This window comes from Tenrec ecaudatus, chromosome 6 (genome assembly GCF_050624435.1).
Source record: "Tenrec ecaudatus isolate mTenEca1 chromosome 6, mTenEca1.hap1, whole genome shotgun sequence".
Lineage (NCBI taxonomy): Eukaryota > Metazoa > Chordata > Mammalia > Afrosoricida > Tenrecidae > Tenrec > Tenrec ecaudatus.
In genome coordinates, this window is record NC_134535.1 from 24,652,888 (window position 1) to 24,670,720 (window position 17,833).

General features: G+C 36.8%; 2 protein-coding genes across 4 annotated transcripts in view; one reads left to right on the top strand and one right to left on the bottom strand.

Moving 5' to 3' along the window:
- The first annotated feature begins 5,683 nt into the window (after nt 1-5,683).
- Nucleotides 5,684-16,055, top strand: SYCP3 (synaptonemal complex protein 3). Its single transcript, XM_075551101.1, has 8 exons — nt 5,684-5,819; nt 6,063-6,132; nt 6,319-6,353; nt 8,562-8,679; nt 9,693-9,792; nt 12,832-12,930; nt 15,614-15,721; nt 15,853-16,055. Exons 1-8 carry the CDS (start codon nt 5,690-5,692, stop codon nt 15,904-15,906), a joined length of 714 nt encoding a protein of 237 aa, XP_075407216.1. The 5' UTR covers nt 5,684-5,689; the 3' UTR covers nt 15,907-16,055.
- CHPT1 (choline phosphotransferase 1) overlaps nt 15,765-17,833 on the bottom strand; it is a 43,088-nt gene continuing 41,019 nt past the window's right edge. The window contains exon 8 of one of the 3 annotated variants that reach the window (XM_075551100.1): nt 15,765-15,932. In XM_075551100.1, coding sequence (XP_075407215.1) covers nt 15,888-15,932 — 45 coding nt within the window. In that variant the 3' untranslated portion in view covers nt 15,765-15,887. The remainder of the gene's footprint in view (nt 15,933-17,833) is intronic. The other 2 variants (XM_075551099.1, XR_012784891.1) reach the window with 2 other exon arrangements.

Sequence of the window (17,833 nt, forward strand, 5' to 3'; positions counted from 1 at the left end):
TAGTGGATTACGGGTTGGGCTGTGAACCACAAGATCAGCAGTTCGAAACCATCAGCTGTACAGGGGTAAAATGAGATTTTGTGAGCCTGTAAAGATTTACAGTGTCAGATACACACAGGGGCAGTTCTAGTCTGTCCTATAAAGCCCCTGCGACTCAGAATAAGTGACATTTGAGAAAATGAAACCATGGTAGTAAGTCAGCCACCGGATCTGGCTGTTTGGAGGTCTGTTAATGTCAGTCTACTAAACCCAAACCCACTACCACGGATTCAGTCATTTCAGACTCACAGAGACCATGCAGGACAGTGTAGAACTGTTAGGGATTCTGAGACTGCAAATCTTTTCGTTTTTAAAAAACAATATTATTGACACTTCATCCACATATTATACAATTCAATAGTTGAATCATATTAACAAGAGTTTTACAATCAATTTCATTGTACTTTTTCTTCTTAGAATATTTGTTCTTCCTTGTACTCATTGTTTTTCATTTAATATATTAAATTGTGGCAAAAATATCCATAACAAAACATTCTCCAATGGAACAACTTCTACATGAATAACTTTTATTATTTAATCATTGTAATAGGGGTTCATACAACTCTTATCACAATCCATTTATCCATTAAAAAAAAAGAAATGCTGTGACCTTTTATATATTCTAAATAATTCTAATATTTGAAAAACCTGTTATATGATCCATCTGAACTTCATATTATTCATAAAATATTAATAATTATTCCCCCTTTTTATTGTGTGCTGGAGAAATTGTTATTTTTAAATTTTTAATAATTTTATTAGGGGCTCATACAACTCTTATCACAATCCATACATACATCAATTGTGTAAAGCACATTTGTACATTCATTGCCCGCATCATTCTCAAAACATTTGCTCTCTACCTAAGCCCCTGGCATCAACACCTCATTTTTCCCCTCCCTCGCTGCTATCCCTCCCTCATGAATCCTTGATAATTTATAAATTATTATTTTGTCATATCTTGCACTGTCCGACATCTCCCTTTACCCACTTTTCTGTTGTCCGTCCCTCAGGCAGGTTATATGTAGATGCTTATAATCAGTTCCCCCTTTCCAACCCACCCTCCCTCCACCCTCCCAGTATGGCCACTCATACCACTGGTCATGAAGGGATCATCCGCCCTGGATTCCCTGTGTTTCCAGTTCCTATCTGTACCAGTGTACATCCTCTGGTCTAGCCATATTTGTAAGGTAGAATTGGGACCATGATAGTGGGGAGAGGGGGGAAGCATTTCAGAACTAGAGGAAAGTTGTATGTTTCATCGTTGCTACATCGCACCCTGACTGGTTCGTCTCCTCCCAAAGACCCTTCTGTAAGGGAGTGTCCAGTGGCCTACAAATGGGCTTTGGGCCTCCATTCTGCAATCCCCACCTTATTCACAATAATACGATATTTTGTTCTGAGGATGCCTGATACCTGATCCCTTCGACACCCTGTGATCGCACAGGCTGGTGTGCTTCTTCCATGTGGGCTTTGTTGCTTTTGAGCTAGATGGCTGCTTGTTTACCTTCAAGCCTTTAAGACCCCAGATGCTATATGTTTTCATAGCTGGGCTCCATCAGCTTTCCTCACAACATTTGCTTATTCACCCGCTTTGTCTTCAGCAGTTGTGTCGGGAAGGTGAGCATCATAGAATGCCAATTTCATAGAAGGAAGTATTCTTGCATTGAGGGAGTACTTGAGTGGAGACTCAATGTCCTTCTGCTACCTTAATACTAAACCTTTAAATATATGCACATAGATCTCTTTCCCCATCCTCATGTAAATTATTTACATATATACATGCCTTTATTTAGACCTCCATAAATGCCCTTTGCCTCCAAGCTCTTTCCTCTATTTCCTTTGACTTTTCTCTTGTTCCACTATCATGCTCAGTCTTCATTTGGGTTTCAGTAATTCCTCTTGGTAACATTACCCTTGATCACACCCTACCAAACCTCCTACACCCTCCTCACCACCAATTTGGATCACTTGTTGTTCCCTTGTCCCTGGGTTTGTTAAAACCACTACCTTTCCCCCAACTTCCCCCTCTCCCATGTCCCCCTGGAACTGTCAGTCCTGTTGTTTTCTCCTCCAGAGTGTTCATCCAGCCTATCTTATTTAGACAGACTTGCAGGGATAATATGCACAAAAACAAGACGGAGCAAAACCAAGCAAAAATATACCAAAAACCAACAATAACAAACCAATGACAAAAAATACAAAACACAAGAAAGAAAATCTTGTAGTTAGTTCAAGGACTGTTGGCCTTTAGAAATGTTTTCCACTCCAGTCTGTTGGGGCACCAAACCCTGGCCCCAAAGTAAACCTTCCGCATGGGGGAATTGTTTATTAATAAATCATTTTATTGGGGACTCAGACAACTCTTATCATAATCCATCCATCCATCCATTGTGTAAAGCACATTTGTTACCATCATTCTCAAAACATTTTCTTTCTACTTGAGCCCTTGTTATCAGCTCTTCATTTTCCCCTCCCTCTTGAACCCTTGATAATTTATAAATGATTATTATCTTTTCACTGTCTTGCACTTACTGATGTCTCCCTTTATTCACTTTTCTTTTGCCCATCCTCCTGGAAAAGGGTTATAGGTAGATCATTGTAATCAGTTCCCCCTCTTTTCCCCCATGCCCACTTTCCCCTTCCCCTCCTGGTATTGTTGCTCTCAATATTGGTCCCAAGGGGTTTATCTGTCCTGGATTCCCTGTTTCCAGCTCTTATCTGTACCCGTGTACATGCTCTGGTCTAGACAGATTTGTAGGGTAGAATTAGGGTCATGATAGTGGTGGGGGGAGAAAGCATTAATGAATTAGAGAAAAGCTGTATGTTTCATCAGTGCTATACTGCACCCGACTGGTTCATCTCCTCCCCGCGACCCTTCTGTTAGGGGATTTCCAATTGCCTAGATTGACTTTGGGTCTCCACTCCACACTCCCCACTCCATTCACATTGACATGGCTTTTGTTCTGGATCTTTGATGCCTGATACCTGATCCCATCGACACCTTGTGATCACACAGGCTGGTGTGCTTCTTCCATGTGGGCTTTGTTGCTTCTCAGCTAGATGACCGCCTGTTTATCTTCAAGTGTTTAAGACCCCAGGCAGTATATCTTTTGATAGCCAGGCACCATCAACTTTCTTCACCACATTTGCTTATGCATCCATTTTGTCTCAGTGATAGTGTTGGGAAGGTGAGCATCTCAGAATGCCAGATTATTAGAACAAAGTGTTCTTGTGTTGAGGGAGTAGTTGAGTAGAGGCCCAATATCCATCTGCTATAAATATAAGTATATAGATCTATCTCCCCATTGTCATACATAAATATAGTTGAATATGTACATGCCTGTATTTAGACATTTATACATGTCTTTTGCCTCCTAGTTCTTTCCTCTATTTCGTGTTACTTTCCTTTTGTCCCACTACCATGTTCAATCTTCATTTGGGTTTCAGTAGTTCCTCTCAGTTACATTGCCCTTGATCAAGCCCTACCAGGCTTCCTACAGCCTTTTCGCCATCACTTTTGGATCACGTGTTCCCTTGCCCCTGGGTGTGTTAACACCCACTTCCTTTCTCTGGGGAAATTTTAAAAATAGTTTCCATTTATTCCATTCTTTTTTGTTCACTCATATTAGGGTGTTATCTGAGGTGTTATGTCATTGGAGGTTACACTCGACTACTTTCTAATTGCTCCTCTTTTCTCTTATTCTTGTTTTCCTTTAGAACTTTTAAGAGGTGCTGTGAGGAGAATTTGGAATCAGGGGCATGTCCAAAGATGGAAAGTATACCTGTGGGAGTGTCCAGGCTTGTTGGACTCTGAAGGAGAAAGGCATTTCTTCTCCCTGGTCCAGATACGTGCACTTTCATCAGGGGTGAACCCTATAATGCGAATTCGCTTCTTATGGAACCCCATAAGACACTATAACTTAAACAATAGACTTTGGTGGGGGATGCTAAATAAGCGTGGTCAGCCAAGAGTTATTGCATCGTCCTGATTGTATTAGATGCCCAGGATCTATCCACACACGTAACAGGGTAAATGACGACCAGAGTAGGACCAAAGCATCCCTTTCAATAAAATTCATCTTTCTGTTCAGACCTTTAAAGAAACCCAAAACACATGGAGTGCAATTCTACTCTGGCACAAATGGTGTTGCTTTGAGTTGGCAATCAATTCAAGGGCACCAAATGACCACGTAATTTTTCTTAGTGATACAAAACCTTACAAAATGGGAAGGGCGAATGATTTACAAAAGGTGGGATAATGATTGTGTCGCCAAAGAGCGAAGCCGATGCGTTGGAAAGGACTTGGTGAGGAGATTCATTGAATGCTTAAGTTCTTGCCTCGCCAATCACGTGATGGGTTTGTCTGGCGACTTCCGTGAACGCACATGTTCTTTTCTAACTCTCAGGTATGACAAAGAAAAATCAACTATCATAAACCGCCTGCACGGATTTCTAAGACGGCAACTTTGTGGGCATAGAGAGGCCCCTCTCTCCGCCCCCCACCCCACCCCCAGAGGAGCCGTGTGCTCAGCAAGCTGGCACACAGAGCCTGCCGGGAGTTCGCCCGCCCTCCCGCCACAGTGCGGCTTTCGACGTCCTGAGCGTGCTTGGGGGGGGCGGAGCTTCCTCACGCACGCACGCACGCCTGCGTCTGCGCCTGCGCGCCCACACCAATAAATAGGCGCCGCCAGCTCTCGCGGTTTCATTCCAGTATGCAGTCCCCGACGCCTCAGCGAGGCTTCATGGAGGCGAAGTTCCTGATTCAGGTGAGGGCTGGGCCCTGCAGGTTGGCCTTGCCTCAGGAGACTTTGTGGTGGCTCGGGGGTGGCTTTGTGGGCCTGTGGGGACGTTTTCGGGTGTGAGGAGGGGAGGAGACCGTTGTCGCTGCTCTTGAGGGGGTGGGCCCGGTCTCCACAGAATAGTCCGGGGCTGCTGACAGGAAAGCGGAGACAGCGAACTTCCCTGAGGGCAGGCCGGAGGGAGGCTGGGAGGGTGGAAAGTGGGGTTCGAAGGGGCGCCCTGGGAGGGCTGACCTGTCGGGTGGGAGGGGAGGACTCCTGGGGTTGGGGGTGGGCGTTTGTGCCGCCCACCGGCCTGGGCGGTCGCCGTAGGCCGCGATCTTGCGTGGAGGTTCACGTCGTCGTGAGGCGCGGCTTCCAGAACTTTCCCTCAGGAGGTGTTTTTGGCGCACGCTCGCTGGCTCCGCCCACAGGCCCCTCCCCCCTCGTGACTGCGTTTGGCCCAATGTGGCCGCCCCGCCTAGGGTTTCCGTCCCACCTGCCTTGCAGGGTGGAGGCTGCGGGGTCTCTGTGAACTTGAAGCCCCATTATCTGTTAAAATTTCTAATAAATGAGAATTACATATGTACAAAACGCTACTCTGCGTCTTACACTGTAGAAATCATATCGGATATAAATTGTAGTATAGAAACTTATAGAACATGAGATAAATCAGTGTATAAACGATACATTATACGTAATATAAAATTAATGTTAATCATATGTAAATTTGTTTATAAATGAAAATACCTCAGTCTCTCTGGTTTACATTTTGGGTTTTTTTTCTCTCTTAACCAATGTATTTAAATAGAGTGTTTAGAATGAAAAAGCTTAAAAAGCTCTGTTTTTCACATCAGCAAACATCTGTGATGGCACCTTCTGGAAGAAAGCGTACAGGGAAATCTGAGGAGCAGGCCACTGAGGAGCAGGTTGTAAGAGCCTATAATTTTGATGAAGAGGAAAATAGTCTGAGTGATTCAGAGGAAGATGTTCTAGAAGGTAAGTAGGACCCACTCTGGGTAGTGATGCAGTCTTACACTTGTTTTGAACCTATTGTGTTTTAAATTAGGCTTAAAAAAATCATCTTTACCCCATCAAGCAATAAAAGCAAAAGTGATCACCTTCAAAAAAAAAATCATCTTTAATTTTTGTTAGCCAAAAGCCAAGACCCTTAAACAACAGTACTTCTCCATTTGAAAGGATCAAACTTGCATACTTATATTCTTTCTTATAATCATGCAGAAAAGACTCTAGTCATTGATAAGCGTGGGAAGAAAAGAGTTTCCATCGGACCCATTGAAGAATATGTGGGGTAATGTATCAAAATTTTGTTGGTCTGTTGAAGTACGAAGCACTTTAAAGAAACTTCTATTTAGGCTACAGATGTTGTATATAAAACACTTGGCTTGTGAGATTTTTTTTCTCCAATTAAAAAAAACATGCATGGTACTTTATGTAGTATTGAGTTTATAAAGTTTTATTGTCATTCTCTTCACAGGGGTCAAGTACAGATTATGCTGGAAAAATTTGGAGGTATGTTTTAGGACATATTTGTAAAGATGTTTTATACAATGTGATGTGTATAATTTTGTATGTCATTGAGTCAGTCTTAACTCACAGTGACCTTATATAACTCAGTAGAACCTATCCCAGAAGTTTTCCTAGGCTGTAAATCTTTAGAGCCATTGGTGCCTTAGAACTGCCAACCTTTGAGTTAACAGCTTGCGTGACCACTGTGCCACAGAACTCCTTGACTTACATGAAGGGTGTTCAAAAGCTTATGGAAAATACCATTATCTTTGAGTTCCAATTTTCCCATGAGTATTGAAAAGTGCCCCCCTGAAAAGGGTTACACTTAAGAATCACTGCAAACTTCGTAGATTGCCTTATTTATCTTTTCAACTTGTTGAATGAAGAGTGAGAATGGTCCTAACACTGTTTTTGTGTTTTGCTATGTTTTTTAATTGGGGGCTCATACAGCTCTTATCACAGTCCATTCATTTGTCCATCCATCCATTGTGTCAAGGATATTTGTACATATGTTGGTACCATCATTTTCAAAACATTTTCTTTCTACTTGATACCAGCTCATTTTCTCCTTCCCCCACCCTCTCTAACCTTAGGGACGTACATTTTTTTTCATGTCTTACACTGACCGATGTCCTAACAGTGTTTAAAGGGTGTTTTTATACCTATGTGAATTTAGTGGACTGTGGAACACTAGAAGGATAGATAGTAAAAGTCACTACTTCTCTTGGTGTTCATTGAGTGACAACCACATGTACATAAAAAGGTAGTTTTCTCAAATATATAATCAGATTTTTAAAATTTTAAGTTGTCTAATTGAAGTTGAATAAACTGTTGGAAGGCAGTACTCTTTAAACCACTATTTAGTTCCTCTGTATGGACTTTTATAGAGCCGTGGTGGCATTTATCAGTAAGTGTTGGAAACCCACTGGTTGTTCTGCTGGAGGAAGATGAAGCTAACTTCTCTGGTAAAAATTTAAAGTTTTCAGAAATCCTGTATATAAGGTCACTATGAGTTGGAATCACTGATTCTTTTATAGTATCAATTATTCATACAAGCACATCTGATTTGGAAACAATGTATGGAGACAAAAGTGATCTTTTTGTGAGCTGTCTTAGAAATTCAATAATATAGACACTTCAGGTTAAAGTATCTGTAATGGTTCAGCTTCATCATGATTACTTAAAAACACCCATTGATAATAGGTCCATAAAATAATATAGGTCCAAACATAACAACATGTTTTAGAAAAGCATTATTAGAAGTACTTTATAAAGTCCAATACTTTTGGATAAAAATGTCCTCTAGAAAGCTTCGCTAAGTATTTAAAAGCAGTTTTAAATCATTTGTATATTTACTGTAACAGTATTTTTAACCTTGGCATTCCTGTTTTAGTAAAAAAGTTTTAAGATCGCACTATATTAAAATTTTCTTACATAACTTGATTCTCTTGTATTCAAATTTTAATAGATATTTTAGCACTTTATATAATTAAACCTAATAATTGAACTAAGTGTTCTATTTAATACAAGGGGAGAGAACCTTTATCTGCTAAAGAAGGGTCATTTGGTTATTTATGCTATTTATGGGCCATATTGGTGAGACTGTGAGGGATATGGAGTCCTGATGGTGCAGTGGTTACACAGCAGGCTGACAACTCTAAGATGAGCAGTTAGAAACCACCAGCTGCTCTTAGGGACAAAATCAGGGTTTACCAGTCCCCTAAAGAGTTACAGACTTGGAATCCCACGGGCAGTTCCACCCTATCTTATAGGGCTGCAATCAATCAGCATTGATTCTGTGGCAGTTTGTTTTGTTTTTTTTTTTTTTTTAGTTTATTGTGATGACTGGTATTGATAATTTTGTGAGCCAGTACGGGGATGTTCCCTACCCCTGATTTTGTGGGAATTTTATAAACTTAGAAAAATGTAGCCTTGATAAGCATTTAAATAAGTTTGACCATGAGACTCCTTACTACATATTTTACGAAATTGAGTTATTATCTCAAAATTCTGCAGCTCAGAAAATTAGAACTGTGAACTGCAAATGTTCTGAGCAGAAAAAGTGAGCAAATAATCTTGCTTTTAGAATTAATATATAATTCCAAATGTCTTTCAAATCTTGTTGAATCAACTGTATCCATAATTGACTTGAATATGTGGGAACAAACATTTTCTCCAGACATTTCATTTTAATGAATATTTTTAATGTAGCTGACATTAACAAGACTCTTCTTGCAAAGAAAAAAAGATTGGAAATGTATACCAATGAATCTATCAAAAATACTAGCGAGAAAATTGAACAGGTTTGGAAAGCACAACAAGAGGAAAGGTAAGGTTATTATAATTTTAAAGCCACATTATTTGTATCATAAATTAGTATTAATGAGTGCTCATTACTAATGAAAAATGCTGTGAGGGGGCTTTATAAAGTATATGGAAATTTTTGGTTTTCATTTTCCCATTACCTTTTGATCCTACTGTACTAGTTTATAACTTCACTCCTTCATAGAATGGAGATATATTTCCTAATACTCATATGGCTTACCTTTTTACTCCCCTTTCAAGTAAAATTGAGTTTTCTTATAAAAGTAACCTATACTTAAGTGTAAAAATATGCTGAGTAACATGTAAATATCATAAATCATTAGTCTTGTGAATGTTACCTATTCAAAAATGAAAAAAAGGTTAGTATCATTGTAAAATTTGTATTTTAGCTGAATTTGCATAACATTTTTGTTGGATCAAAGTTAACAGTAAATGAAGTGTAACTAGGTGTAAATCCTATATGATAAGAGTTGTATGAGCCCCCAAAAAAGTGATTTAAAAAAAAAATCCAATAGCGATATATACAGAGAGTGTACAGCAGTGTAGTGATTATGCGTTGGGCTGCTAAAGATAAGGTCAGCAGTTCACAAAACCACCAGCTGCTCTGTGGGAGAAAGATGAGGCTTTCTACTTCTGTAAATAGTTACAACCTCAACAGCCCACAGGGGCAGTTACCCCGTCTTAATCAGGTTACTATGAGGTGGAATTGACTTGATTACAGTGATATATACTAAATATAATAGCTTCATCGAATCTTATATCAGAACCTATGTGCAGTAGATTAAAAGCTATTTAAAGATAAATGAAAGTTTCTAGAATACTTACAGTAGAATATTCTTTCTTTTCAACAGCTAAAAAGCATCTCATTAGCTTGTTAGAAAAATCCTAATTTTACTTCTAGGTCTCCCTTTAGAGACTTAAGCTGTTATTATTTCCTGTTTTATAGTATAAGTGATGCCAAATAAATTTGGTGTTGAATGTTCATGTATTTTTCATATTTATTATTATGCTTTATAGGAAGAAGCTTAGCCAAGAATATTGTCAGCAGTTTCAGACTTTGCTTCACCAATGGGATATGGATACGCAGAATTTTGAGGAACAAGAAGAAAAACTAACTGTTGGTGTCACACTTAGATTTTATTAAAAAAACTTGTTGTAACCAAATCTCAAGTAGGAATGGAGAGTCGAGTCTTGTAGTATGTCTGTGGAATTCAGCTAAGCTCCATTCCCAGTCGTGACTATGAGGCATATACTAAACTCAGTCGTGTTCTAACTTCTTAAATAGGCTGAAAATCTTGAAATTCCAAATGATAAATTTAGCAGTACAAAATAATTGTATTAGGGCAGTTTAGCTTTATGTAACTCTAGCAGATCAGTGGTTAAGTGCTCAGCTACTAGCCGAAAGGTCTGGAGTTCCAACTCACCAGCTAGCCATTCTGTTTTTATGAAGATGATAGCCTGGCGATTTCTATCGAGCAATTCTATAGTCTGTTTTATAGGATTTCTGGGCCAGATTTGACTGGACAACATAAGAACAGTTTAGCTGTGGGCAAAGCTAGATTTGGGAGTGGAAGGGTTGCTCATGCATTGTCACCTGGGCTCTATCTCCATTTCTTCATAGGCTCTCCCTTGTGTGGTAAGCAAGATAGTTTCTTTTAATCCTAGAATTCCTCCCAGATTTGTAATCCCATTGGACTAAAGAAAGTCTTTCTGAAGAGCTCTGACAAAAGAAGTAGGCTCTAGAATATCATGGATTATTTGCCTATTCCATCAGTCACTGTGGACAAGGCATGATTTATTCATAATAGCCCGATTTGTATTACTTGCCAATCCCTGTAAGGTTAGAAGTCAGCCTCACCCATACACTGCCTACCTACACTCCTTGTTTTATCCTTCCATTGTAAAACTGATCATACATTTTTTATGTAAGGGCTAGGGTGCTATTGATAGCAATCAATTTGGGGGGATGATTGCTTAGCTCAATTTGAGAAATGTTGGATTTGAAGTGTATATACAACATCAGTGGTGATTGTCAGTACATAGGAGTTTGGATTTCAGGAGATGGAGGAGATAGAAATTATGGGCTATCAGCATAAACACAGAACTTAAATATTGAATAAAGATCAGCGAGGAAAAATAGATGTTAAAGTGTAAGAAGTGATCCCTGAAGTACTTAATCTTGTTCTAAGAGATGCGAGAAACCAGTACAGGGGATAGATTGGCCCAGTAGGTAAACAAATTAGATGAAACTAAGTGAAGAAAGCTTTTTAGAAAGGAGAGAATATTATTGATATATGCTGCTGCTGGGTCAGATAAGGTGCATTTGGTCACATGGGTGTCACTGGTATCTTTGTGAGCATTATTTTGGTGGAATAGTGAGTGCAAAAGCCTCATTGGAATGAACAGGAGAATGAGAATTAAAATGAGGCACCATAAGGAGAAATTAATAAAGTTTTTGCATGTAATTTAAGATTTCTTTGAAACAGCAGCTTGTTTCTGTCCTAAGTAATCTAGAGGGAAACATTTCAAACACTGAGAGGGACAGTTGCCAAATATGTCCATTGATGGGTCTAAACTCACTGCCATCGAGTTGATTTTGAGTTATAGTGACCATATAAAGGACAGAGTAGAACTGTTCCTGTGGGTTTCCTTATCCTTAAAAGGAGAAAACTTAGCATATAAGCATAGACAGATGTAGGTAGGTGGTAGTTGTGGTGGACACTAAATTCCTTTTAGATTGCATTTAACAAGATAAAATCATGTGTTAAAATTAAAGGTGGTGGAGATGTTACCTTTTCAGGACAGAGGAGAAAGCATGAGTTTCCTTAGAGTAGGCCAGTTAATGAATTAGGGGAATACCAAGTACCTGTAAGCATTTAATTTGGTTTAGTGATCATGAATTTACAGTAACTCCAGTTAGCATGGTTGTGGGTTTTCCTCCAACTATGAATAGTCCACAGGTATGTGGAGAATTAGATTTTCAGGGTTGGGGTTTAGCCAAGCAAATGTGATGGTGAGAGGGAGGCCAGGTACACATGCATGAGAGGATTGATAATGCCTGGCCATGGTATTTAAGCTGGAAAGAGAAACGTGAGGACACAGGGCTGGGTGGGGTGGGGGGTGGGGGCGGTTTAGGACACTGAAAAAAATCGGATGAGAGGATTTTAGGCCCTGACATAACTTGAGCTAGATAGGTAGTGATTGATGACTGGGATATATAGAAAAACAGTAATGTTTAGAGACTGGACTATAGAATCAAATTTGGAATCTCATTTATACTAATTGTGGGTTCAAGGAAAAATCACCTCTGTTCCTCAGTTTTGTCATCCCATGAAAAGGGACATAGTAAGAGCACCACCTATTCCATAGGTGGTTTTGATATGTTTTTAGAAAGGTTCAGGAAAGTATCTGACACACAGTTACTATGTGAAGCGACTTTAAAAAGTTTATGGACTATTTTATTTCTATTTTTTCCTACATGCTTTTAAAAGCCCCCTCATAGAAGGTTTATACATACTGTCATGAGAGACCAGTTCCTAAAGAAGGATATCATGCTTAGTAAAGTAGAGGGCAATGAAAAATGGGAAGGCCCTCAAGGAGATGGATGGACACAGTGGCTGCAACAATGGGCTGAGGCATAGGAACAATTGTGAGGATGGCGCAGGACCAGGCAGTGTTTTGTTCTGTTGTGCATCGGGTCTTCATGGGTCAAAATCAATTCGATGGCACCTAACAACAAATTTTTCTGCAAATAATACTGTATGGTGCTTACAGTTATTGGTAATGACCAAATCTTGGCTACAAGCAACTTAAGTGAATGGCTTAAGTATAGTGAAAGACAAAATCATTGGAGAATAAATCAAGGAACTGGAGAATAAATCAAGGAACTGAAACGCTAATAAGGATCATCTACATGAATATTAAAATCATCAAAAATTACATTTTCAGTGGCAAAAGTATTTCCTACTTAATTGTTGGTAGGATTTAATTTTGTATGAGCATGTACAAATGTGCTAAACTTGTTATTAATACAAAACAGGTAATGTTAAAATAATTGATTTTATAACTATTCCTTTTAATCCTAATGTAGAATATTTTTGATTAATTAAAAAAATATCTAAATGTGTTACCACAGCCTTTTCTTTTATATTTGTAGAGTATGTTTCGACAGCAACAAAAGATATTTCAACAATGTCGAAGTGCCCAGAGCCAGAGACTGAAAGATATTAAATGCTTATATGAACAATTCATAAAGGTCTGTTGTATTTGGTAGCACAGTACATTCTTATAAATGTATATATGGAAGTAGAATTTTTCTTATTTCCAAACTATGGGGGAAAATATTTTGACTATACATTTAAATTCATAGCCATTTACTATTTTGAATTAATTTTTCCTAATTTTTAAGAGCTAAGTGTATTTATACATAAAGATTCATAAATGGTTTTGGAAGAATGGACCAAAACAGGAAATTTTTTAAAATGAGGGATTTTACCTAGAAATGTACATACTGTTCATAAAATTGATACTTTAAAATAACATTTTCATCATAGTTCTTTTAACAATGCTTTGGGAGTAGTATAGCAGTATATGTGTAATTGAAAGTAGAAAGTTCATAAATTGTTTCCAGGTAGTCTTATTATGTGTCTGTATATCATCAATGTTTGTTAAATAGGAAATGTTAGGTGTGTGAGGTGGTTCCAACTCAATGACCCCACCATACACAACAGAAGGAAGCACTGCCATCGGGTTATATTCGACTCCATCGTTGCTGCCACTGTGTCAGCCCATCTTTTTGAGGGTTTTCCTGTTTTTCACTGACTTTCCACTCAACTAAAGTTGTCTTTCATTTAAATATATAATCGTTTTATGGCATTACTTCTAGAATTATTATGGCAAAAAGACTTGATATGCTAACTTGTAATCTTAGAGCTAGTCTAGATGGATAATAGAATACAAAAGTCCCTGAAGATGAAAATCTTCAGGATTAAAATAGGCCTATTGTCACATGTGCAACTTAGTAAATGTCTGTGACACCTTTCTTGTTCATCAAGCTGTACATAGAAGTTTCAAAAAGTTCATGGGAAAATAAAATTGAAAGATAATGGAATTTTCCATGAACTTTTTGAAGTCTCTCATACTTTTTTTTTCTTCAACAGTTTTATTGGTATATAATTAATTCACATATAATAGTTCAGTCACGTCAAGAAGATCTCTTAGTCTTATTTTTTACTAAACTACTCATAGGAGTTTATGATAACCCTGCATATATACTTTTTCTTTTTAATGGATAAGTTCTTTCGGATACTATTGTTCCAATACATGTTAAAATGTTACATGTAGTACAAGTAGTCCCCAATTTAGGCATTCAAGTTACAAATAACCACACTTAGTAGCTGATGAGCTGCACTGCATTTAACAACTCTTTTTTTTTTTCTTTTTATCATTTCCTTTTTTTTCCCCCTCAACAGTTTTATTGGCAATTAATTTACATACATAGCTGAACTGTTATATCATGGATCTGGGTCTTTTTATGGTACATTTTTATTGTTAATATGTACTCTATTCAATGTGGCAGTGCCTAATTACAGATTTTGGGGTGCTAACCAAGATTGGTGGTTGAAATCCACTAGCCTCCCTACCAGAGAAAGATGAAGCTGCTTCCATAAAGAATTCGTTTTGAAAACGACATAGGGCCCCTGTGAGTCAGAATTGACTTAATGGCCATAGCTTAGTGGGTGTGCTGCTACTACTACTGCCTTAGTGAGGTCTTCATCATTACTTTCTTAGACTATTAACACTGTTCATTGATTTCTCTGTTCTTCAGTCCAGCCTGTATTGAACTATCATATTCCTTAAACATTTCCTTTCCCTCTAGAGAAACTAAATTTTCATTCTAAATTCTTAGATATTTAAGATCTCCCCTATAACATGGCCCTTTTTAGTTAGCATAGATTTGCTACTTTCTTTTTCTTCCACTTCTCAAGATAAAAACTGATTTTTTTCTCTCACTTAGTATGTATTTTTTATTAACTGAGACATACTGTTGAGAATACTTTTAACTCCTTTTTCTTCAATATTAAAATCTTATTCTCTTGCTAGCAAAATTGGGTTAAGTTCCTTTTCCCCTCTACATAGCTATAATAATAGTTATATTTCCATATATATTAAAATTTCTGCATGTATGAAAAAATGTTTCTTCTGGAATATGGGGAAATAATACATTCATTTTTAATTGCTCTACAGTACTTAGCATCTCAAAACACACTGCCATCAAATCGATACTCAGTACCCCACTGTGGGTTTCTGAGGCTGTAACTGTTCACAGGAGTAGACAGCCCAGTCTTTCTCCCTAGGAGTGGCTGGTGGTTTCCAACTACTCCATGCAAATTGCAGCCCAATGAATAACCACGACACCACCTCAGCTCTTAACATAGTACTTCTTATGTAGTAGGCAGTTGATAACTTGGTGGATGAATAGTAAAGCTTTACAATACAATTTTTGTTTCTCTTAACTTGAAAAAGAAGTCATGGTACAGATCACTTTATTGTTTCTGAAATCATGCCATGTTTACTGACACAAAAGGTTAGTTTAGATTTGAAAAATAATGGTATTTATTTATATCAGACTTTGAATAATTTTCTTTTTTTGGCATTATCTTGACCTTGGCAGTTCTTTAACCCATTGTTTTGACAAAGTATATACAGCTGTTGTGCCTCCTATAATACCACTACTACTAGTAGTAATAAATTGTACAAATAATAGTATTTGACTCACATCTGATTTTTAATTTCTCTAGTGGGAAATTTGGTCTTTTAAGTATTTCTTAGGATTTTACTTGGAATAATGAGCATTATTTAAATATTGAAAAGCTATTTTTGAAAATTGTACAAGTTTAGAGGTTGAGAAGGTTTGTAACTGAACTATTCATGTTTAGAGTATGGAGGAGTTGGATAATAAGCATCGTGAAAATCTTCTTAATGGTGCACAAGATGAACATAAACAAGCGATGGCTGTCTTGCAGAAGAGAATTGTGATGGAAAGTGTAAGTAGTTAGATTTAAAACTGAAAAACTAAAGAATTATTTAGACATTGATATTTTATTTATTTGCTGAAATATGCATAACACTTAACTAAATATTAAACAAATGTTTAATATCTCTCTTCATTTAACAGCAGCAGCAAGAGATGACAAATGTTCGAAAGTCTCTTCATTCCATGTTATTCTGATGACTCTTTGAAGAAAGAACTTGAACCTAAGTAATATGATACAATTATAACATTAGCTAAGGGACATGCAAGTCTTTATAGTGGTTAAAAAATCCTAGTGTAGATAATTACGTCCTGTTATTCATTAGCTTGTTTAAGTGATAAAGATCCCTTATGTGTTAACCATAAATATAACCTAAGAAGTTTTGTGAGTCATAGCAATTTTGAGCTTTTTGATTGTAATAGTGAAATTTTTCCTCTAGTATTGTCAATTTACTTTAGCAATGAAGATTTCATTTCCTTTCAGACTTTGGCTTCAGTAAGTTAGAAAGCACAAGTATGTAAAATTAAACATTGTTTTTCTTGGAAAAATAAAGAATACAAAATATTTTATTTGTACTTTTTGTCATTAAATTTTAAGAGCAATTCTAAATGAAAATAAGATTTTTAAAAAAACCTGACTTGAAAAATTTATTATGAGCAACTTGTTTGTATTCATGCTTACTCAAATAAATTAATTTCTAAAAAATCATTAATATGATTAAACAAGTTATATAAATAATAGTTTCAAGACAGATTTGAGAATATATCATTTCTACAAGACAGAAATAAATATCATTTAATTGGGTTTAGTCCACAATTAAATGGCACTTTGCCTTTAGCAATGATTTAAGAGCATTTCATTAACATACTTTTAATAAAAGACTTACAATTAAAATACTCATTTTGTCTTTAAATTACCTAGAACATATTCAAGGTTAGTAGCCAATAAGTATGTAAATTTGGTTTTACAGTCTACATTTCCAAACATAGGATAACATAAAATCTTCAACTGGAAACATTAAGTCTAACAACTATTAAATTGTTCTTCAGCATGTTGAAATAAGTCAATTAAACTGTTTGTTTTTTTAAACAAAATTGCTTTCAAAAGTTCATTCAAAATAAAAAATATGCCCATTAGGAGGAGAGGAGTGACTTTTTCCTGTTTATCCTTGATTTAAAAACTCTGATTCTAGCCCCTACAACTTTTACCCTTCTTTTAGTTTTAAGGTTTTCCTTGTTTTTACAAACAAGTTCATATAAGCTTTTCATCACTGTGATAGTGCACACAGGAAGAAGTTAGTCCTCCTCCATTAATATTTGACATAAGAGAGACATTATACATTATATAAAGGATTTTCCTTTTAAGCTAAGATGTATGTTAGTATATAAGTCTTAAGTACTACTCAGGCTTAGATGAAGACTCTTATTTTGTGAAGTTTTGACCATAGCTACAGAGGCAAAATTAACTAGTGTTCTCTCTCCATTTACTTAACTCATATAAAACTATATTTTTCCCTTACTAGTAATACTGTTTTTTTCTGCTTTATGTAATAGATTTTTTTCTTTAGATGGAGAATGTACATACATCCTCTGGTTTTCAAATTATTTTGTTATGTGGCATATGGTCTCCAGAAGTACAGGCTTCAATTCAAAGTAGGGTCAAAGATAGGAACATGAAAATTTGAATATCAAAGATCCTTCAGATGGTTCTAGTTTCATAGTGAACAATCTAAGTTTAAGTGAGAATGGAAGAAAAAATATCTAGTCCAAAAGTTGATATTTATTTTCTCCTCTTCATATCAAGTGAGTCAATGGGCAACTGAAGCAACTCTTGGCTGATATTCTAACCAGAAGATATTTTAGCTATTTTCTTTTAAGTTATTAATTTTCTTAGATGGCAGTAGTACTTTTAACTGCTATTTTATTTTGATAAGAGAATGTTTAATGCCTGCTTCTTTATGACAAAGTTTAACTTAGAATATCAAAGAACAAGTTACTTTCAGTGTAAACATGCATTTGTTTTTCTGAACTGGTAAGACAAATTCATGTTACTAGCTATAAATACAGATAATTCTAGTTTAACTCTTAAATTCTAAGTATATAGTAAAACAAGTCTTTAAACTCC